General features: G+C 42.3%; 1 protein-coding gene across 3 annotated transcripts in view; it reads right to left on the bottom strand.

Annotated features, from left to right (window-relative positions):
- LOC141148914 (BTB/POZ domain-containing protein KCTD5) overlaps positions 1-24,835 on the bottom strand; it is a 109,431-nt gene that overhangs the window by 11,255 nt on the left and 73,341 nt on the right. For 2 of the 3 annotated variants that reach the window (XM_073636784.1, XM_073636783.1), the window contains exons 4-5: positions 15,566-15,661; positions 12,456-12,581 (exon numbers count right to left, since the gene is read on the bottom strand). In XM_073636784.1, coding sequence (XP_073492885.1) covers positions 12,456-12,581; positions 15,566-15,661 — 222 coding nt within the window. Of the gene's footprint in view, positions 1-12,455; positions 12,582-14,487; positions 14,622-15,565; positions 15,662-24,835 lie in introns of those variants that run through there. The other variant, XM_073636785.1, reaches the window with a different exon arrangement.

Below are 24,835 nucleotides of genomic sequence, written 5' to 3'. Positions count from 1 at the left end.
AGGGCAAAATCAATCAAGGACGTGCACCTTAAAACCTCCTCCAAGATGGCGCCGACCCCCTCCTCCCATCCAGAAACACCACGGACGCCGCACGCCATCAAACCCACAAGGCTGGGGATGTCAAAGGAGGGTGTGTCAGATACTGACATGGGGGGGAAAATCCATTAGCCCTCCGATTTGATTCCGCACACCCTGACCTGCTGAAGCAGATAGAGCAGCTCCTCACCAAAGCCCTAAAACACACCTCTGACACCATAACTGAGAAACTGACACATGAGATCAGAGACCTGGGGCACCGCACATCTACTCTTGAACAGAGAGCAAATTAAGTTGATATCCTCACCCACAACCATTCCGAGGAACTAGAAGCTTTACATGAAGAAAACCTCTTGAATCCCTTCTCAAGGACTTTGAGAAAATGGCCAGGCGCTCTAATCTGCACATACGGGGCATTCCTGAGACGATCGCTGACCTACAGTCCACCATCACTGCACTATTTCAGGAACTTGTGCCCTCAATACCCATAGAGCACCTTGAAATGGGCAGGATCCATCACGGCCTGACGAAGTCTCCCTAGCGACAGTCATGAAACTACACTACTTCCACACCAAGGAATAATTGCTGACTGCGTCCCGGCACAAAGAAGTGCTGGTGTTACAAAACCACCGCTACCAGATTTTCCATGACCTTTTCCAGGTGACTCTGGCAAAAGTGAAAGCCATGAAATCCCACCTTCAGATCCTTCGACAACACCGAATTGCCTACCGATGGGGGTTTCCCTTCTCTGTCCCCTTCTCCCATAAAAGGTCATCCTACCAATGCAAGTCTGCTGAAGACCTTCAACTTACACTCCAAGATCCGTTGTCATGGTATCTCGCCGCAGATCTGCTTCTCATTCTCGGAGGGAGCTCCAGTCCCCACCTGAACCGACAAGGTCCTCAAGCATCCATAAACAGAGTTGTTACATCCTGCTCCTGAAGACACCATGGACTGATCTCCTCTTCACACCTAAAATGGCACTTCTCCATCGCCCTTCTGAAGAATTCTTCTGGGACTTCCCGGTAAATATTCTTTGACACCTCAGGCATAAATTGCAGCACCCATAGACGTGTCTATTTTGCCTTGCTTCTTAACCAAGATGTGTACCTAAATTTCCTATGCCGCTCTCCTCCCCCAACTCTCCCTTCTCTTCTCCCCCTCCCTACTACCTGCCTATCCCCCCACCCCCACCCCAAGGTTTTTTCTTCTTACACATATATTCATATGTCCTTGGTTCACACTCTCAGCTATGCACACGATGCCACACACTCAGGCCCTTAGCCTCACGGCTCACTAAAGTTATACTGCATGCATGATATCCATTGTTCCTGCAGTTACATGTTACTACCTTAATCTACTACTCTACATACTGCCTGGACAGACAGGAGGACCGATAGTCCCCGCGGCCCATACAGTATTATCCATACTGCATTTGTTGCTATTTGTTATTGTTCATGTAATTCTTTTAGGTTGACCCTGCTGAAATCCTCCCACTTTACTGCTGACCCATTTTTAAACTTTGTTCCAGGGGACCCCTTACCTGCACTTGGGTCTCCTGCAACATATTGCTGGGCTCCGCCTTTTATCATATCAGTTTAGCCTATTATATTGGCTGTAAGAATCCCAGAGATTGTTCATTGCTCTCCCCAAGTCCACGTATATCCGCACAGGCTATCCAATGGACCAGCCTTTGTCCTTGGTAGTCTTCTTACTGACCTACCACTGGACATCTTCTCCACCCCATTAATCCACATCCGGATCTTTACGGACCCTATCTAGCTCTTACTTTTCTCCCCCCCCCACCAATACAGTAAACCACTCTCCCCTCTCCAACCCAAGCCCACCCCCCCTCTCCCCACCAGGGGTAGGTAGCCAACCTTAGACCTTCAATCCTCTCCGGTCCCTAGCCTCTTCAACTTTGGTTATCGCTCCAGTCAACATTTTCACACTCAATGTCCAAGGCCTCAACATCCTCAAGGAACGCACCAAAGCATTTCGCTCATTTGCGTCCGCAAAAGGCACATGTAGTTTGTTTGCAGGAGACACTTTATACACAATTTTATGCCTAAATTCTTTGGCCGCCACTACCCTCAGGCATTCACAGCCTCAGCATCCTCTAAAAAAAAAGAGGGATACTAGTTGCTTTTCATCGCACTACCTCCTTTACGCTTCTTGTGGGAAATCAGAGACCCAGAAGGTCGATACCTCATCCTGATCGGGTACCTACTCGATAGCGAGGCAACGATAGTTTCATACTATGCCCTTAAACATCCAATCCGATTTCTTTCCCATCTGCTAACAGTTATTGACTCACATAGAAGAGGTACCCTCGTAATCTGTGGCGACTAACCAAGTTTTGTACCCATTTCTGGACAAATCCCCTGCCCCTTCCTCTCCTAGCCCTACCCTTCTCTCATTCCAGCATTTCCTAAACAAATTCTCGCTCTTAGACGCCTGGAGAGAACACAACCCTGCATGGCGCCAGTATACCCACTACTCACATCCACATAAGATATTCTTCTGCATAGACCATATCTTTCTGACGGTCGGCTCCTCCCCACTCCTTCTGGCCTCCTCTATTGTCCCAATCTCATGGTCCGACCACATCGCAGTCCTCGTGTCCCTTTCCGCTCTCATCCCCGGACCAGCTCATACTGCTTGATACAATAATGAAAGCCTCTTGGCTAACCCCTCCTATCGCTTGGACATTGAAACGCCCCTCAAAGACTATATAACAAATACATGCGTCAACATCTCCCCTAACCTCATGGGAAGCCCACAAGCCAGTCATCAGAGGGATATGTATTAGTCAAGCCTCCTACCTCCATAAAGAGAAACGCCTTCAACACAAACGTTAAGAAGCTTTCTACCAAGCTTCAGCAGCCTTCCAATCCTGCCCCACCACCAAATCCAAACAGGATCTTGAAAAAGCACATCTAGAAATAGACCTTTTTGACAGAAGCAGCAGAAAAAAACCTTTGCAGAGCCTGACACTTGTTCTATATGAAATCGAACAAACCTGACACCTTCTTGGCTCTTGCACTCCACAGAACTGAATATACCCCCAAACTGATCAGACCTAAATTTTCCACTAATACATACTCCAGCAACCCCCTAAAAATCATCTGAGAATTACGCAGGCGCCTGACAGAACTTTACCATGACCCCAAAACCTTCAACCATGCCCGGGCGAATGCCCTCCTTTCTTCCCTTCATATACCCACTCTCACCTTCTCAGAGAGAAAATCTTGACTGGTCTATTACAGAGCAAGAAATTTGCTTAGCTATCAAATCCCCAAAAATACCACCTACTATAGGAAGTTTTCTGACCTTCTCTCCCCCCTCATAGTGGATGCATACAATTACCTACTAGATGGCCACACTGAGCTGAATCTCTAACGGCATCTATCTCGATGATCCCCAAACTCTATACAGATGATTCCACATTGTCTAACTTCAGGCCGATTTCGATCCTTAACTTAGATATCAAAATCCTTACAACTCTTCTGACTCGCGCTGCTCGCACATGGCGCATCCCATCTTGTTTTGTCTCTATAGGACATACGCAAGGCCTTCGATACACTCTCCTGGCCCTATCTGAACCTTATCTTGCACCGCTGAGGGTTTGGCGATCATTTTTTGCAATGGACATCAGCACTGTACTTGAACCCTACAGCCTTTGTTTCCTATACAAGCTTCCACTCAGATCCCTTTCTTGTAGAATATGGCACAAGGCAGGGATGCCCACTATCCCCTCTTCTCTTTGCCTTGGCTATAGAGCCCCTAGCACTCCTCATACGCTCAAACCCCAACATTCGTGGCCTGGAACTGGAAGGCATTCAACAAGCTCTGCCTTTTCACGGATGATATCCTTGTTTTCATGACCTCCGCCCTAATTTCTGCCCCCAACCTGTTAGATAAACTCTAGCTTTGGCCAAATATCGGAACTCACGATCAACCCCCAGAAATTGACAGCTCTCAACGTATCATAACCCGATTCACTCCAAACCCACTTTAGCGCAGTCCTCCCCTTTCCATGGGCAAATTAACACATCCCCTACCTAGGTGTTAAACTTACCGCCAATCCCAAAGACCTATATTCTGCAAACTTTCCTCCAATGCTCTCCCAAATCTTGTTTCCAATGTCCAAATTGGCCCCACTACCACGGTCCTGGATAGGACATATCACTGTCCTGAAAATGTCTATCCTCCCAAAATTCTTCTACCTATTCAGAGTCCTCCCTATCACAGTACCTTCACACTACCTCAGAATTCTGCAGCGCCGTGCATCCTCCTTTATCTGGAACAAGCAGAGACCCCGATTATCTAAACCTACACTATATACCTCCAGAATTAGAGGCAGCCTGGGCGTTCCAAACTTTCAGAAGTACTATTATGGTGCACAACTAGCCCAACTTCCAAAACACTATGCCATTACGGAAACCCCACTGTGGGTAGCCATAGAATCAGTAGACTGCGATCCCCTCTCCACAGCCAATCTCCTTTGGCTGGCCCCTGCCCTACGTAGATCCATCACCAACCTGGTTACAGAACATAGCTTCACAATCTGGGACAGATTAAAGACCCGATATGGTCTCCAGTCCCCTCAATCCCCTACCCTCTTTCCTCTGTAGCACATCATTCTATCCAGCCTCATTCTCGTCTTGGTCAAGAGCTGGCCTAATCAGAGCCCATCAATTCTTTACGTCCGCCTCTTAAAACCTTCCAGACTTTGCGAATCCCATGACATTCCCTCCTTTGAACTCTTGATTTTTACAGGTCAAACATTTTTCTCATACCTCTTACCCCCCTCCGATCCCTAAGACTCAGGTTTTACATCATTTGATAGGGCACGCAAGTCTGACCCTCACAGACGAGGGCTAATCGCTGAGCTTTAGGCCTTCCCAATTACCCCAGAAACAGCAAAAACTCCGGAATATGTAAGTAGATGGGAAAGAGACCCCAACCACACGTTTGACCAAGCTGACTGGTCATCTATCTGGCAGGCGACTAAATCTTCGTCCCCAAACATCGCTGTCCTAGGAACCAATTATAAGGTGCTCACGGGATGGTACCTAGTCCCCTCCAGGATACACAAATTCCTTCCACAATATCTGCCGCACTGCTTCCACGGCTGTAACGAGACAGGTACGCACCTCCACATATGGTGGGACTGTCCTGTAGCACAAACCTTCTGGTCAGAGAATTTCTCAATAATGACAACACTATTTGCCACTACCCTACCACCTGAACCAACAGTGGCTCTCCTGAACAACAAACCCATGTCCTTGACTCATTGCAAATTCAAACTATTGCTATATGTCACGACTGCTGCCAAACAGACCATAGTGTAAGCTTGGAAAACGCCCACCTTGAGCCTTCTAGCAGTGCAGCACAGAATCACTCAAGCTATGCTCCACGCTAAGATAGAGGCGACATTGCTGGACAAAAATCCAGAAATCTGAGAAGCTCTGGAACCCTTGGGTGACCCACTTCCTACCCCCTGGTTTTGATGAGACATTACTGCGCCCATAACCGAAGCGACTTGCTTCTTTCAACCTACCTTCTGAGCCAGCAACCCCACCCCTCTCTCTTCTGATGCATTTCTTGACTGGCCACTAGACCCCCATGATACTTGCTTAATTAGCTCCATTAACATATTGCATCTGCTCATCTGCTTCATACGTACTGCTACGTTATACTGTGTGCAAGTTCACTTTATGAGGAGGAGTTCCAAATGTCATGGTCATTGGTGAGCTTCTCTTGCTGAAGCGTGTGGTAGCTGACCAATATCAACTAGACATTACACAGAGAAGACAACACAAAGCAACGGCAGACAAGTGACTTCTTGGGTGGGTCCTCCCTTACTTTCTTCAATAATATCACAACCTATTCAATACAATTACCAGTCATTTAAAACTTGTCTGTTTAAACTTGCTGTAATAGATTGAAATTCAGGAAGCCCAAGTATTTTTTTGCTACACACCACTTTTTAATCCAAAATCATAACCAGACCGGTTACTTTACAGGTTATTAGTCGTATGGAAAATAATTGAACTGTGTCACAAAACCCAAAAACAGGTCCAGCAACTATTCCTAAAGTGAAAAAAAAAAAAACCTCACCCAAAAAGATTAATTCAAAGTAGAACAGTGCTAGTTTCTATACTGATCCTACAATACTTTAAGACTCTACACTAATATCTACAAAACGGTTATACAAGTGTAATCCATCAATTCAAGCAATAAATAAAAATGTTACAAATTCACATTTCGTTACAAAGTGCTGAGTGCAGATGAATAAAAAAAAAATGACGCGTTATCCAAGTTCATACATAAAATATTGTGTCCAAAATCCTTTAGAAATCAAGTCTCCAAAAAATGATTCCTTCATAAGGTGTCAATTGACTGAGAGCAATCCCCAATGAACTTCTTACTACAAAGTGATCACCACCACCATTTGCTCCAAAAAACTCACAGGACCAAGTTGCTGGTATCTTTAAAACCAGCAATAAAGCACATGTATTCACAAATGGCTTCTCCTTCTCTTCTCCCCTCACAGCTTATTTAATAGCCTTGGAACCAGCATTCATAGAGGAATACGTCAGTGAATGAATTGTAGGGCTGGGCTAGTCGATGTGCTGTCACCACGATTGGCTGGGTCTGAGCAGCCAGAGTGTAGTGGCTGGAGCAGACAGACTGGAACACTTTACATGTGATCTACCAGTGTCTGTTGAGACACGCAATATTGTAAGTGTTTGGTGTAATGTTCGTTTTATAATTAAAATTGGCGGCTTTACACTATGCTGGTTCTTCCTCCATGGTTGTTATGCTGCATGCTGATTCCATGGCCATTAAAGAATTCAGCTGTGAGGGGAATATTTTTTGGACACAATTTTGGCACTAGGGTGATGCGCCCTGTGTTTGTTTTATAGTTTTAGTATAGAAACTACCACCATTCCACATTTAAGTAATAGGTTCTTAGTCTTCTCCACCAGCAGTGATGGTGGGCTGTCCAAGAATACTGTGAGCCCATGCTAGCTAGCGGGATGATGTAGCCAAGGTGGTGTGTCTGACATTCTGGCCTCATGGGAAGTGGGTTGGATGAATATGGGCATCATTCAACTAGTAAAAGGATGTTATTGACCTGCAGATTGGCAAGTCTGCAAAGGGACAGTGTCAGAGGTGGCAGCTTATTACAGCCAGAGTGCCTTTTTTTCAATTGGTACCCAATGTATGAATAGAAAACCTGTCATATAGTCTCCTAGCAACCATTCAGCATCTTTGCTGTAAAATTAATGTAGCAGTTAATCGGATATTTAGTCTGGTTAGTCTAGGCTCATTCGTAAACCAATTAAAGTGGCGTTTATGGCTATAACTCATCAGTGCTCTATACAACAATATATTAACTGAAGACCTTTGACTTGAGAAAAAAAAAAGAAGGAAACAAGCCGCAACCTGCAGGGCAGATAAAAGAAAAAAAGTAAGGAAGATGAAGAAGAGCACAAAGGGAACACACCAAGCCATAGACTAATTCTAACTACTAGCAAGAATAAGTCCTTACATTTAAAGAGCACCTGTCATTTCAGATCCATCAAGGAAGTGCCTATTAGCGGGCATCCGCTCACCTGCTGCCACCACGTCCCTTACCTTGTCGTATCAGTCATCCCATTAAAGTGAATGGGACTGTTGGGGAGTCAACAGCGAGACAGAGATGACAGCTGCTCTTTAAAAAATTATGATTTAAATGAAGTTGATTTAAATCAAGCCCTTTTACTAGGGATTTAAATCGACTTGATTTAAAACAAATCCACCCTGGTTAAACCCAAGGACCAAGCATAAGCTTGCAACATTTTAGTAAATAAACCAATAGACTATAGCAGTTCGACGTTTACACTGTAAATAAAACACTCAGACTAATGAAAAAACATTTTTGAACTTACTGTAAAATCTCTTAAAGTCCTTTAAAGGGACACAGGGCTTTATCTAGGATAGTCTACCGACACGTACAGTAGAGTGAAACACTGGCAAACAGAAAAAAAATGTTGGCACCACCCTCCTGTATGACCCATCATGCCTCAGTTTTGTGAGCAAGCAGTACATAAAAGGTTGGATATGTGTCCCTCAATGAACTTTACGAGCAAGAAACTACAGAGTAGAAAAACCTTATTTTCTTCATTGTCCACTGAAGGATACAGGAATTTAGGATATTCTTAAAATTGATGAGACATCCAAAAAGGCACTGAAAACAGAGGTGGGAAATTCAGAGATCCAACAGGTGTAGGGAGCTTACTACAAAAGTATGTAAATGAATAAACATCTAAGTCTTGGCTAATGAGAAAAAGGCCAAAAAAAGAAAAAGAAAACATGAATGATAAGGGGAGCTATAGCTCCCAATGGGAGAGCATTGATGATCATACAGAGCTCCAGTTCAGAAGAGAAAACCACCACCGAGACAAAAAATGATACCATAGGCCTCATCCAGTCAAACAGTGAAATTGGTGGGGCAAATAATTATTCACCAACAACATTCCAAAGTGGGAACTAGATTAGACCAATGCTACGAATAAATTAACCACTTAAAGACAGCCCACCGCATATATACTGTGGCAGCTCTATAGCGTGAAACAGTGTATATGTACGTAGTTTCATATAATAGAGCGTGCAGCGGGTGCACGCGCGCCCACACTGAGGAGGAGCCAATGCGTGTGCTCGGAGGACCCGTCGTCTGCCGGCCACCCACGATTGCTTCAGAGAGGCAGAACAGGGATCTACCTATGTAAACAAGGAAGATCCCCATTCTGACAGGGGACAACATGGAGATATGCTGTTCCTAGTGATTAGGAACGGCGATCTCTGTGTAGTTCCTGTAAACACTTCCCCCACAGAGTAAGAAAGCACCAACAGGGAACACATTTAACCCTTTGATCACCCCTGTAGTTAACCCCTTCCCTGCCAGTGTCATTTATACAGTAATAAGTGCTTTTTAGCACTGATCACTGTATTGGTGTCACTGGTCTTCAAAAAGTGTCAGATTTGTCTGCCGCCACGTCACAGTCCCGAAAAAAAATAATCGCTGATCACCGCCTAGTAAAATATATATTAAAAAAAATTAAATAAAAAAATAAATAAAAAGGCCATAAATCTATCCTGTAGTTTGTAGACACTATAACTTTTGTGCAAACCAATCAATATACACTTATTGGGATTTTTGTTACCAAAAATATGTAGAAGAATATATATTGGCATAAATTGATGAGGAAATTTGTTTTCTTACATTTTTTGGATATGCATCATAGCAGAAAGTAAAAAATATAGTTTTCTTCAAAATTTATTTTATTTTTATTTATTTCAGGTACTTATATAGCGCCGTCAATTTACGCAGCGCTTTACATATATTGTACATTCAAATCAGTCCCTAGCCTCAAGGAGCTTACAATCTAAGGTCCCTAAGTCACATTCATACATAGTAGGGACAATTTAGACAGGATCCAATTAACCTACCAGCATGTCTTTAGAGTGTGGGAGGAAACCCACGCAGGCACAGGGAGAACATGCAAACTCCAGGCAGGTAGTGTTGTGGTTGGGATTCGAACCAATGACCCTTCTTACTGCTAGGCGAAAGTGCTACCCACTGCACCACTGTGCCGCCCTTAAAATCTGTCTTTTTTTGTTTATAGCCCAAAAAATAAAAACACAGGAGGTGATCAAATAGCACAAAAGAAAGCTCTGTTTGTGGAGGGGGAAAGGAAAATTTTATTTCGGTAGAGCGTTGCACTCCCGCTTAATTGTCAGTTAAAGTAAGGCAGTGCCCTATCGCAAAAAATGGTCTGGTCATTCAGGGGGTAAATCCTTCCGGGGCTGAAGTGGTTAAAAAAAAAACTGCTACTACTACTACTGCTGCTTAAGCCCAGCATTTCTTAACTCTTGATTTAAGGGCAAGGAGGACAATAAGAGCCCATTCACCCAGGGGCGACTTTGGATCCGACTTGAAGTCGCGCGACATGATAAAATCAATGTAAGTGAATGAGAGCCGTCTTAATGCACACTACTGAAGTTGCTCCGACTTCAGAAAAGGTTCCTGTACTACTTCAATCCGACTTGTACCCACTGATTTCAATGGAAGTCGTCTCCAAGTCAGATCACCATTCATAGTGAGGCAACTTTACACGAACAAAAATGATGTCACAAGAGCTGATAAGCTCTGATTGGCCACTTGTAATTTCCCTGTCCTGAAGGCGACTTCAAGTCGTGTTGTAAGTCGTCCCAAGTCGCGCCGAAGTCGACCCAAGTCGCGCTGTGATTCATACTCAAGTCGTGTCCAAGTTGCCTCCAAAATTTGTGCTGGAAGTCGTGTTGCCCCTGTGTGAATGGGCTCTTAGGACCAAAATAAGTTGACCAGTTACACAACCAAAACAGTGTGAGAAAGCCATGGTTAGGACATCTCACAGCATAACATCTCCACGGTTAGAAGGAAATACCCCACAAGAGTTGTAGAAAAACTGAAAAAAAATATACAAACCTGAAACTGTTAAAGGAGAAGAAAGAGTGAATAAAATGCCCACACAATGGAAGACATGGATAAAAGTGTGCCAACCACGAATATTGGAACATCAGGATCAGAAGAATAGGGTTCTTTCTACAGGACATGCGATGTATGATAGATCAAACTATGACCTGCCTTACCAGTAACCAACAATTTAAGGATTTTAGTAAGCTTTTTTTGGAGGGTAGTAGCATCCTCCTCTAAGAGAAGAGGAGCAGAAATCCCAGTGGTACTCCAAGGAATTTACACCTGACAGAAAGGATTGGTAAATAGAAAGGAAAAAGTTGAAGTTAGTCAGAAATCTGTAGCTTAGCTTCAGGAAATAGTCTAACTACACATAGGGAAGTGGAGGGTCCACAGGGAGTGGACTCTCCAAGAAGATTTGAACAGGACACTGGGGTGTAAGGTTCTTAACCAGAAAAGGAGCAGTCCAGTTGGAATACCAATCCCAAGGATAGATTCCTACCAAGGAAGGAATCAAAAAGTCTCAGGATATGAAGTGGCTAAACTCAAGAAGATGCACAATACTGTACAAATGAACAGAAGGAACAGCAGAAGACAATGCCTGCTTTGTTAATCTGAAGCTTCAAGAGGGTGACATGAGCCCCCAAATGCTGGGGTGTTGAACTATCTTGAAATCAAGCAGTAAAATAAACAGCCTTTCCTGGAGTATACAGAGTATGAGATGGTAATGGGACCCTAGGTACACCCGAGTCAAAGGCCAAAGAGGGTCAGAGCTAGACTCTGATTGGCACCAGAGCATGCTTATAGCCTCTGAGCAGGATTCTCTAGCTGTTAGGCACACACGGAAAAAAGTCTAAATTGGACACGAAAGAAGGCCTCAACCTCGCCTGACAGAGCTTTAGACACTTTCATGAGAATGAACCTATAATATGGGTCACAGCTTCAAGATTACAGGTGTCTGTTTATTCTAGGGTGAATGGATAAACAACCCCAGAACCAGTAGGAGAGAATGAATCAAGATCACCCAGTTCAGTGGGACCGTCTTGTGCATTTTTGATAAGAAATGTTGCACCCAGTAGTGGAAAACAACAACAAGCCAAGGTCTCATATACTCAAACCCAAGTAGCTGGTGATAATGGGAGTTGCAGTTGGCCAGAGGTGACCAAGCCATTGTAGGCAGGCAGTGGAATGAGACCGGAGAGGAAGACCCCTGTGGTGCTTTGGGAGCAGCAGAAGGATGGTGTTTCCTGGTGGCAGGAGAAAGTGTGCAGGGCATGAGTGCATGCAATACTGCACATAGTAATTAGCGCTCAGGCTCAACCCTTACTGTGTGAAGTTATGTTTGCAAATTTGACATTTGAAAAGGTGCTCAATCATACCGAAAGTGAGGTAGCTCCCAGTGCTTTAGCCCAACTGGCCTTACTCACTATGAGAGTCCTCCGAGACAGGGTCACAACAGAGGCTGTGTAAGGGCTTTGGACCTAGAAAGAGCTCTGCAGTCAACAGTAAACAGAGGTCTAGAAAGCGCCACAATGCAGAGCCAAAGGTCACATTCTAGTTTAGCTTTACAATCGGGTCAGAGTACAGCCTACAAAGCTGTTGATGAGTATATGCCAATCTAGATAGCTGCCATGTCAAGATCAGCCCAAGCAAAGTTGAAAAATGTCAGAGAAAAACATTTTATCAGTGGTACAACAGAAGTCTAGAATGACATTCTTAAAGAAAAAAAAAAAAAACAGGCTAGCAAAAAAGATAGTTCTACTTTGTTTCAGCAGAGCTTAAAAACACTTATCAAGCTTTCAGCAAACGCATTAGATCACTTAAAACAAGTCCTTGTCCACTTGTTACATTCATGCAGGAACATTCCAATAAAACTCATTTAGGGTAGATAAAGACAGAACATGCGTACCTTTGCCTTTTCACTAGGTTCACTAGATGTGCCGTATGGGGTATTGTGCAACTCTTTGGAGACCACACACAAAAATTCTGCCTGGTCTTCATTTCCATAATTATAGGAAGAACCAATGTTGACCAGCTGAAAACAATGAAATCATCCTGAATTATACAGTACTTACTAGAAATTCAGCATTATCAAAAGTACACACATACAGCATGAAGTAAAATAGCATAAGCGTATTCACCCCCTTGGCATTTTTCGTATTTTGTTGCCTCACAACCTGGAATTACCATGGATTGTTTGAGGATTTGCATCATTTAATTTACAGAACATGCCCACAACTTTGAAGATTTTTTTTTTATTGTGAAGCAAATAGGACAAAAAAAAAGGTCAATGTGCATAACTATTCACCCCCCTAAAGTCAATAATTTGTAGTGCTACCTTTTGCGGCTATCACAGCTCCAAGTTGCTTTGGATAAGTCTCTATAAGCAAAATGGAGAGAAGGGTTTGGGACTTTATATGAGACTCATATGTACACTCATACACATGTGCCTCCATCCCTAGTGGTATGGAATGGAAAAAAGAAGTTGGACTTTGAGTAAGGCATATTATTGGACAATGAATTATTATTAAACATGTATTTTTTTCCTTCTACAATGGTGAATTCCCATGTGTATGACAGTAAGTACATGCACGATTACAAATTTTGCAATAAAACATGATTGTAACATAAATGACATAACATGGTGTGGACAAGTATCCTCCATGACAGGATTCCCTATAGGACTATATAGCATGTTGGGTCTAAAATATAGCGCATTAAAAGCATGGTAGACCCACTGTAGGACATGGTGCATCTATGTAAGGCGTTTCGTGGGACAGTGCCGACTCTTCAGGGGCTGATGCAGCATCATTCTATAAAAATATAAAATGTATATAAGTAGCCAAGTCTAATATACCCAAAGATTGGGAAAAGTGGTAGGTATAAGGGGCCAAACTGACAACGCTGGAAATACTCACGTCAACTGTGCATGGAAACGAAAAGGACAAGGACTGTATAAAAGGGCCTACCGCGGGAACTGAGGATGGGGCACGCTGAGGGAGCCAAGAGCACTTCTAAATTTCTCCTGTGGGAGGGTGACCGGGGGGTGATCGCACTCGATTTCTGAAAATATAAATGAGTGATTGAGTGGGTAAAATTAATATGAGGTGTATGAAGGAAATGGGAAAAACCCATAACCAATTGTGGTGAGATTGAATGTTATACTGGTGAAGGATTGGACCAAAAATCATGATTGGCATGAAAAACAGTAAACAAGTATATGGCCATAAAACACACAAGCAAGAAGCTTGCCACATCTTGCCACTGGGATTTTTGCCAATTCCTCCTTGCAAAACTGCTCCAGCTCCTTCAAGTTGGATGGTTTGTGCTTGTGAACAGCAATCTTTATAAGTCTGACCACAGATTTTCTATTGGATTGAGGTCTGAGCTTTGACTAGGCCATTCCAACACATTTACATGTTTCCCCTTAAACCACTCAAATGTTGCTTTAGCAGTGTGCTTGGGGTCATTGTCCTGCTGGAAGGTGAACCTCCGTCCTAGCCTCAAATCACACGCAGAGTGGTACAGGTTTTGCTCAAGAATATCCCTGTATTTAGCACAATCCACCTTTCCCTCAACTTTGACCAGTTTCCCAGTCCTGACTGCTGAAAAACATCCCCACAGCATGATGCTGCCACCACCATGTTTCACTGTGGGGATGGTGTTCTGTGGGTGATGTGATGGGTTTGCGCCAGAGTTTTCTTTGATGGCCAAAGAGTTCAATATCAGTCTCATCAGATCAGAGCACCTTCTTCCATACATTTTGGGAGTCTTCCACATGCCTTTTCGCAAACGCAAAACGTGGCATTTTGTTTTTTTCTGAGAGTAATGGAATTCTTCTAGCCACTCTGCCACAAAACCCAACTCTATGGCGCGTACGGCTTATTGTCATCCTATGTACAGATACTTCAATCTCTGCTGTGCAGCTCCTCCAGGGTTACCTTAGGTCTCTGTGCTGCCTCTCTGATTAATGCCCTCCTTTCCCGGTCTGAGTTTTGGTGTGTGGCTGTCTCTTGGCAGGTTTGCTGTTGTGCCATGTTCTTTTCATTTGGTTATGATAGATTTGATGGTGCGCCTAGGGATCAAAGATGTGGATATTTTTTTTTTTTTTTATAACCCAACCCTGACTTTTACTTCTCAACAACATCGTCCCTTACTTGTTTTGAGAGTTCCTTGGTCTTCAAGGTGTGTACAGTATATGTAATTACAGATCATGTGACACTTAGGTGGCACACAGGTGGACATCATTTCACTGAATTATGTGACTTCTGAAGGAAATTGGTTGCACCAGAACTTTATGGGCTTCATAACAAAGGGGGTGAATACATACGCATATGCCAATTATCAGTTTTTTATTTCTGAAAAATAGTTTCATGTATATATTTTTCTAATTTTACTTCACCAACTTAGACTATTGTGGTCTGATCCATCACATAAAATTCAAATTAAAAAAAAATTGAACTAAAGGCTGTAATGTAACAAAATAGGTAAAAAAACAGGGGGGGGGGGGGTGAATACTTTTGCAAGGCACTGTAGTTACCATCAAGAGGGACCCACTGTATTTTGAATGTCTATCTTGACTTTTTATACTGTGTTCTGACTATGTAAAATAAAATTTGGTTTTAAAAAAGGTTTGTAATGTCTGACTGTACCGATAAAATCCTACTGCCCACCAATTGTGCTTCTTTATAATACTTAAGTTGTGGGTACCTGTACTCTGAAAATTTTTTTGAACAGTCATCTTAAAATACAAGATTTAACTGTTAACAGACCAAAAAGGTAGCAAATAACAGAGGCTCGTGGTTATGGTTTTTAAACACTTTAAGCCATCCATAAACATGAGACAAGTGCTCTCATAGGTTTTTTTTCTATTACAAAAAATATACATTAAATCGCTTGTGATAAGAAGGCACTTCGGGTATATCATATGTCACTGCATTTACTTTCAAAAAGTATTAATTATAAAAAAACAAATGAAACATTATACTTAAAACACCACAAGCTACTCTCATGGCTTACCTGCTCAAACTTCCAGCCATCAGACATTGTGGAGACCATCTGAGTGAGCTCTTCCTCCTGACACTGCAGCACTCTGTAAACATGTTTAACTGGCACCTTGCAGTGGACAGAAAAAAAATGGAAGAGTTATTGAAAAGCTCATAATTATACACCTCCTTTATCTGAGGGGCAGACAAAAGCTATAAAAAGTATAAAACGTATTGTAGCACAATTACCACATTCATTCTAAAGAATGTTGGGTTACATTCAAAATGTTACAATGCGTGTAAAAAACATGGAGCACCTCTGATAACCAGCTCATAAGTGCAAAAGTATCCAGGTAAGCATTAATAGAACACTAAATGAGATCCAAATTGTATGGCATTTGAGGCTTAAACTGGATATAGGCAGGGTCAAGAACTTGTTTTTGTGTTTTTGCACAAGGGGCAATGGACCAGACACTCATACAGTATCTCACAAAAGTGGAGTACACCCCTCACATTTTTTGTAAATATTTTATTACATCTTTTCATGCGACAACACTAAAGAAACGACACTTTGCTACAATGTAAAGTAGTGAGTGTACAGCTTGCATAACAGTGTAAATTTTCTGTCCCCTCAAAATAACACACAGTCATTAACCACTTAAGGACTAGCCTCGTTTTGGATTTTAGGCGTTTACATGTTTAAAACAGGTTTTTTTGCTAGAAAATTACTTAGAACCCCCAAACATTATAATTGTTTTTTTTTTCTAACACCCTAGAGAATAAAATGGCGGTCATTGCAATACTTTTTTTTTGCACCGTATTTGCGCAGCGGTCTTATAAGCACACTTTTTTTTGGAAAAGATTCACTTTTTTGAATAAAAAAATAAGACAACAGTAAAGTTAGCCCAATTTTTTTTATATTGTGAAATATAATGTTACGCCAAGTAAATTGATACCCAACATGTCACGCTTCAAAATTGCGCCTGCTCGTGGAATGGCGTCAAACTTTTACCCTTGAAAATTTCCATAGGCGACGTTTAAAAAATTCTACAGGTTGCATGTTTTGCGCTGCAGAGGAGGTCTAGGGCTAGAATTATTGCTCCCGCTCTACCGGTCGCGGCGATACCTCACTGTGTGGTTTGACCACCGTTTTCATATGCGGGCGCTACTCACGTATGCGTTCGCTTCTGCGCGCAAGCTCGACGGGACAGGGCGCTTTAAAAAAAAATTGTTTTTTTTCTTATTTTACTTTATTATATTTATTTTTGCACTGTTTTTTTTTTAAAAAAAATTTGGATCACTTTTATTGCTTTTACAAGGAATGTAAACATCCCTTGTAATAGAAAAAAGCATGACAGGTCCTCTTAAATATGAGATCTGGGGTCAAAAAGTCCTCAGATCTCATATTTGGACTATATTGCAAAAAAAAAAAAAAAAAAAGTCGTTTGAAAAAAATGACAAAAAAAAAAAATGCCTTTAAGACATATGGGCGGAGCTGACGTCATAACGTCGCTTCCCCCCCTTCTATGGTATGGAGATGCGTGGTGGCCATCTTAGCCTCACTCGTCTCCATACCTAAGCAGTGAGAGGTCCCGATCTCCTCCGCCGCTACCGACGGCTCCGGTAAGCGGCGGAGGGCGCGGGAGAGCGGGGGGGTGGCACCTCTCCCCTCACCGATAACTGTGATCTCGAGGCGAACCCGCCGCAGAGACCACCATTATCGTACACAGAACCGGCTCCTGTAAAGATGGATACCTCGGTTGTGGCAGCAGCTGCTGCCGTTACCAAGATATCCATCTTCAAAGTGCCGACGTATATGTACAGGAGTCAGTCTGTAAGTGGTTAATATCTAATCCGCTGGCAAAAGTGAGTGCACCCATAAGTGAAAGTGTTCAAATTGGGCCCAAAGTGTCGATATTTTGTGTGGCCACCTTTATTTTCCAGCACTGCCTTAAAGTGGTTGTAAACTCTTACAGACCACTTTTTACTACAGGTAAGCCTATAATAAGGCTTACCTGTAGCTACCCCAGATATCTCCTAAACCTATTTAGGAGATATCCCCTGTATCAGCATGTGCCGACGTCATCGGCACATGCACACTGAAGCAATGGCACGTGCCGTTGCTTCAGCTAGTGTGCCATTACCGGCGGCTCCTGCGCGCATGCATGGGAGTGACGTCATCGTGGCTCCAGCCAATCACAGCGCCGGAGCCCGCGACACCCGGTAGTAACTCCGGGAGCAGTGTCGCCAGCCGGAGCAGTGTACGGGGGCTTCGATTTAAGATATTTCATAATGAGCTAGTATGCTATGCATACTAGCTCATTATGCTCTTGTCTTGCAGGTTTGTTTTTTTGTTTTTTTTACAACCACTTTAACCCTCTTGGGCATGGAGTTCACCAGAGCTTCACAGGTTGCCACTGAAGTCCTCTTCCACTCGATGACGACATCACAGAGCTGGTGGATGTTAGAGACCTTGCTCTCCTCCACCTTCTAAGGATGCCCCACAGTTGCTCAATAGGGTTTAGGACTGGAGACATGCTTGGCCAGTCCATCACCTACCTTTACTCTCAGCTTCTTTTACAAGGCAGTGGTAGTCTTGGAGGTGTGCTTGGGGTCGTTACATTGGAAGACTGGGCCCCAGGGCAGTATTATGAGGGGATCATGCTCTGCTTCAGCATGTCACAGTACATGTTGGCATTCATGGTTCCCTCAATGAACTGTAGCTCCCCAGTGCCGGCAGCACTCAAGCAGCCCCAGACCATGACACTCCCACTACCATGTTTGACTGTAGGCAAGACACACTTGACTTTGTACTCCTCACCTGGTTGCCACCACACACGCTTGACACCATCTGAACCAAATAAGTTTATCTTGGTCTCATCACACCACAGGACATGGTTCCAGTAATCCACGTCCACTTATCTTCAGCAAACTGTTTGCGGGCTTTCTTTTGCATCATCTTTAGAACAGGCTTCCTTCTGGGACGACAGCCATGCAGACCAATTTGATGCAGTGTGCGGTGTATGGTCTGAGCACTGACAGGCTGACCACCCCCACCCCTTCAACCTCTGCAGCAATGCTGGCAGCACTCATACATCTATTTCCCAAAGACAACCTCTGGATATGACGCTGAGTATGTGCACTCAACTACTTTGGTCTACCATGGAGAGGCCTGTTCTAAGTGGAACCTGTCCTGCTAAACCGCTGTATGGTCGTGGCCACCGTGCTGCAGCCAAGTTTCAGGGTCTTGGCAATCTTCCTATAGCCTAAGCCATTTTTATGTAAAGCAACAATTTTATTTTATTGTGAGCAACAATTCTTTTTTTTCAGATCCTCAGAGTTCTTTGCCATGAGGTGCCATATTGAACTTCCAGTGACCAGTATGAGAGAGAGAGAGAGTGATAACACCAAATTTAACACACCTGCTCCCCATTCACACCTGGTACCTTGTAACACTAACCAGGCACATGAAAACCGGGGAGGGAAAATGGCTAATTGGGCCCAATTTGAACTTTCACTTAGTGGTGTATTCACTTTTGCTGCCACCGGTTTAGACATTAAATGGCTGTGTGTTGAGTTATTTTGAGGGGACAGCAAATTTACACTGTTATACAAGCTGTACACTCACTACTTTACTACAATGTAAAGTGTAATTTCTTCAGTGTTGTCACATGAAAATATAAAATATTTACAAAAATGTGAGGGGTGTACTCACTTTTGTGAGATACTGTATATGGAGGCAGTGCATGGGGATCAATGTCTGCCAGATGCAGAGAAGATGTGGCTATCGATTATGTATGGCAAGTAAACATCCCGCTTTAGATTTGCCCTGTTTTTACTACTCGCTATGCATGCTTTGGTGGACCAATTTGGATTCTCTAAGCCCCGGTTCACACAGGGGCGGCACGACTTGTAGGTCGCCTCACCGAGGCGACCTGCACACGACTTCCACGGCGACTTGCAAAACGACTTCTGTATAGAAGTCTATGCAAGTCGCCCCCAAAGTAGTACAGGAACCTTTTTCCAAGTCGGAGCAACTTGCGTCGCTCCTATTAGAACGGTTCCACTGTACAGAAAGGGAGGCGACTTGTCAGGCGGCTAGGTCGCCTGACAAGTCGCCCCTGTATGAACCGGCACTTAAGTGAATTCTTGAATTCACTTAAATTCACTTAGATTAAATTCACTTGAATTCACTTAAGTGAATTAGGTTCTAATTGAGGTGTTTTTTTTTTACTGGCCTATATATGGGGGAACTGCCTTTTTTTTTTTAAAGAGTAAATTTATTCGTATTTCAAATAAAAAATTACAGTTACAGAGGATGACATCCATGAAATTAGTAAACATTAGCATACAAATTCAAAAGAATTAAAGTCTATGCATCAGTACATATATTACTTGCATCCTATGTATTCAACTATTTTGAATTCCAACCTCCTGTAGCTCCAGGGGAGTACCCCGGAATACGTAACAAGAAACATAAGAAAACAAACTGAACTCATATTTATAGATTAATGAAGTAATCCACCTTTTGAAAGCACAACAAACAAAATACCATTGCCATGCATAAATATTTATTTTTCTGATCAGTATAAGATCAATTCAGGGTCCCATCTTTACCACATTTACACCTCTATCTCCCCGGACACTGATTTAATCCAACAAGCCCATATTTTGTTAAACTTTTTAGGGCAACCCCTGGAGTTGTAGGTTAGTTTCGATTTCAGTAAAGCTCCTTTAAATCAGTTCCACCCAGAAGAGGAGGAACGGAGGCCTTGGATCTTTCCATTTCAGAGCTAATGCTTTTTTAGCATAAAAAAAAAAAAAAAAAAAAAAACACTATCCTTAAGTTTTTTTTTTTTTTTCTTTGGAAGCGAACAATTTCTCCTCCCCAAAATCATGCAATAAGCATCTGGCCAGAGCGCAGATATTTGGAAGGGCTAATTTTTCTTCTGGGAATTTCGTGGTTGCTGCCCAAAATTTCCCTACATGAGGGCAGAGCCATACCATATGAAAAACTTCTTCCGCAGCCCGGTAACCTAGGGCATTCTGGTGTTTCTACCCTGCCCATCCTCTGAAGATGTGCAGGTGTATAATACACACAGTGGAGATTAAACTGGATAATTTTATCCCTGGCCGAAATCACCAAACGCAACAGCCATTCTGTAATTTCAGACAAAGATTCCTCTGTAAGGGATGGGATATCAGATCTCCACTGAGCCTCCACTCTCTCCATCCTAGGGGAGGAAGAGGTTAATAGGGCAAAATAATATCTTCAGGTAAGTTTTGAATGATCGTCCTCGAATAGCAATTTCTCCAGCCAAGAATGGGAAAGCCGAACCTTCCGCAGACCAAATTGGGCTGCCACAGTATGGCGTAGTTGCAGATACCGGAAAAAATAGGCATTGGGGAACTTATATTAAATTTGGAGATCCCTGAAAGTTCTAAAAGTTTGGTTAGTAAACAATTGGAGAGCATACTTAATACCATACGGAGCCCAACACGCCCCATCAGGGATTTTATTTAGCTCCTTTAGCTTGGTTTTGTACCACACGTGAGCATTAAGAGAAGAAGCCACAGGACTGCCCCCAATCCTATTACAGATATGAAAGATCCTATATGAAAGTCTAAAGCTAGCCATACACCTATAGATTATCTGCAGATTTTCTATGGTTAGATGGAAAAAGTGCAACAGATTTCTCCATGTTCCCTAAACTTTGTGGATGGAGGAATCTCCCACTTTTTCCATCTAACCATAGAAAATCTGCAGAGAATCTATAGGTGTATGGCCAGTTTTAGAAAGTTCGCCCCCGAGTAGGGTGGGGGGAACTGCCTTTGATGGGAGTTTACTACTTTTACCTCTGAAGGTATGCTGTGGTATCTGGCACCAAGCGGTCAGTATCCGATTCTTTAAGTCCTGTAAGCTTACCAATAACCCTTTGTGGGTAGAGTGACGCGGGTCACCACCAGTTGGACCTCCGGTAGCACGCAGCAGCAAAATCAATCTTTAGGTTTTTAAATGATGCAGTTGCCTGTAAGTCATGTTTGTGTTTACAAGGTCATTAAATGATTTCAATACATAGTATTTTTACCTTGTATTAATCGATTTGTAAGATGTCTAACTGTACCTTCTTTTTTATTGTAGAAAAGTTTTGTATTATAACCACTGGCCCCTGAAGAAGAAACTCTGTCTATATGAATCCCTTGACAGACAAATGTGATTATTTCTGTATATTCACCATTACTACCTTCTGTGACCGCATTGGTATTTCATCTGTGCATGAACACTTGTATTATTTTAATAAAGTTTATTGTAGTAACTTTTAATCTTTTACTTCATGCCCTAAAAAATACCACTAGAAGGTTGTGTCTATACAGTTTACAAGGAACGAAGAACATAACTTGTGATAGCATGGGCAGTTACAGGTATTCTTTACTGAGAGATCTGGGGTCTATTAGACCCCAGATCTTACCTCTGTCCTCAAAAGTATTTGATCAAACCAAAATCTGTGTGATCAGGGGCTTTACAAGCCAATACCGGCTAGTAAACAAACTGAAAATGACAAAATCCTTGCAGCTTCTGGTTTAATTTGTCAGAGAGGAGGGAGGTACAGATGTACCTGCCTTTCCTCTGTGTTTAGCTGGCCTGACAGCTGACAGGTTGCAGCAGTCCCAGGCTCCTCAATCGCACCAGAGAGCCCAGGAATAGCAGCCCCTTCCACGCCCAGTAGAAGTAATCAGATGGCTGTAGAGCCACTCAGATCACTTCTACAGAAAGTACATCAGCGGCTTCAAATTTGATACTGGGATCGCAGCTGCAACCATGATCCCGGTTTAACCACTTCAATCTTAGAACACATGATTATGTCCCAAGGGTGTGAAAAACAGTTAATGCCAGTGAAGAGGGATCTTCTTTTGAATACATCTGAGCGAATTTGACCTTCCTAGTTTTAGGGTTCAAAAATATATGTAAACTACTTTTGGCACCAAAACACCAGTGGCATTGGGTGGTGTACATTTCTGCACTGATTTGGCAGTGGATCAAGATTAAATTGATAAACATGGACTCATTCACATTTTGAAGCTTTGATACATTTTTTGGAATAGAAATTGTTCATTTTCATGCACAGTACATTTTTTGCACTTATGTGTGGTCTGTTTTAGGTCATTTACAGTGCCTTGTAGAGCTGCACGATTCTGGATAAAATGAGAATCACAATTTTTTTTTTTTGCTTAGATTAACAATCTCAGCCTAACAGTCTTTTACATTATACAAAAAAAATTAGGCTAACTTTACTAACCACTTGCCGACCAGCCGCAGTTATTATACTGCGGCAGTTTGGCACAATCCCGCGAACCGTCGTAGCTGTACGTCGGCTCCTTTAAGCGGGACAGCATTGCAGGGGTCCTGATGCTCGTGGCCGGCGGTCGCGATGACCACCCGGCGGGCACGAGAGACATAACAGTAACGTGTGTGTGTAAATACACAAATCCCTGTTCTGTGAGGAGAGGCAGACCGTGAGTTCTTAATAGCTAGGAACCACGATCTGTCATCTCCTATAGTCAGTCCCCTCCCGCCACAGTTAGAACACAGTCAGGGAACACAGTTAACCCCTTGATCGCCCCCTAGTGTTAACCCCTTCCCTGCCAGTGACATTTACACAGTAATCAGTGCATTTTTATAGCACTGATCGCTGTATAATTGTCAATGGTTTCAAAAATGTGTCAAATGTGTCGATGTGTTCGCCTTAGTCCCGACAAAAATCGCCACCATTACTAGTAAAAAAAAAAAAAAAAAATTAAAAATGCCATAAATCTATCCCCTATTTTGTAGACGCTATAACTTATGCGCAAACCAATATACGCTTATTGCAATTTTTATTACCAAAAATATGTTGAAGAATACATATCGGCATGAACTGAGGAAAAAAAAAATTTTTTTTTTAAAAAAAGCAGCGATATTTATTATAGCAAAAAGTGCAAAATATTGTGTTTTTATCAAAATTGTAGCTTTTTGTTTATAGCGCAAAAAACAAAACAAAAAAAAAAAAAAAAACAGCAGAGGTGATCCAATACCACTAAAAGAAAGCTTTATTTATTTATAAAAAAAAAAAGGCTGTCAATTTTGTTTGGGTACAGCGTCGCACGACCATGCAATTGTCAGTTAAAGCGACTGCCGAAACGCAAAAAATGGCCTGGTCATTGAGCAGCCAAATCTTCCGGGCCTGAAGTGGTTTAACAGAAAGAGCAATCAGCGCAAATACACAATAAATTGATAACAATTGTTTGCCAACTGAACACTTATAATATGATCACAACAGGTAAGGTAAATCAAAGATAAAAAGAAGTGCAGCACAAAGCATTAAACTAAATTCAAGAAATCAGATAAATAGTAAAAGTCCAGATATTCAGTGAGATGAACTATAAAGCCCAGACAGCAGGAGCAGAGACCATCCATGTGTGGATGAAAGACCACTGCGCAAATACAGTGTGAAAATAAAATATTGCAACGCCATTTTATTCTCTAGGGTCTCTGCTAAAAAAAAAAAAAAGCATTATAATATATATATATATATATATATATATATATATATATATATATATATATATATATATATATATATACACACACACACACACACACACACACACACACACACATACATATACACACACACACATATACATACACACACACATGATTTCTCTTTATCTTGCTGAGCAATGTTGTGATAAAAAAAAAAAAAAAAAGCAGCCTGACAAATTTGACAGCTTTCAGCACGGAGAAGATAATGGCTCTGCACCGAATCGTGGAAATGCTGGATTAAGATCATGAGAAGTGAGATCCCGATTTTTTTTTTTTTTAACGATTAATTGTGCAGCTCTAGTGCCCTGTGAAACTATTCACCCCAATGTGTTTACCCAGTTTTGTTGCATTACAACTTTGAATTAAAATGGACTTTGAGGACTGTGTACAGTATAATGTACACAACTCGCTTAAAAAATTTGCACTTTCAACAAATTAAGTCAAAATATAAATAATGTTGTGCGCATAAGTAATCACTCCATTTGCCATGAAAATCCTAAATAAGATGCAGTCAAGACAATTAACATCAGAAGTCGCATATTGTAATTTGATTGCACACAGGTGGACCTTATGTAATCAAAGTGCCACATGATCTGTTACATGTCAGTATGAATACAACGCACCTGTTCTGAAAGGCTTCCAAGCGTGCAAAACCACTAAGCTTGGCTGTTCCAAGCTCTAGAAAGTTGTATACTGTACACATTCTGGACAGTGTTTTGC

This window comes from Aquarana catesbeiana, linkage group LG06 (assembly GCF_042186555.1).
Source record: "Aquarana catesbeiana isolate 2022-GZ linkage group LG06, ASM4218655v1, whole genome shotgun sequence".
Classification (NCBI taxonomy): Eukaryota; Metazoa; Chordata; class Amphibia; order Anura; family Ranidae; genus Aquarana; species Aquarana catesbeiana.
The sequence above is the reverse complement of the archived record's forward strand: the minus strand, read 5'-3'. Positions and strand labels throughout refer to the sequence as shown.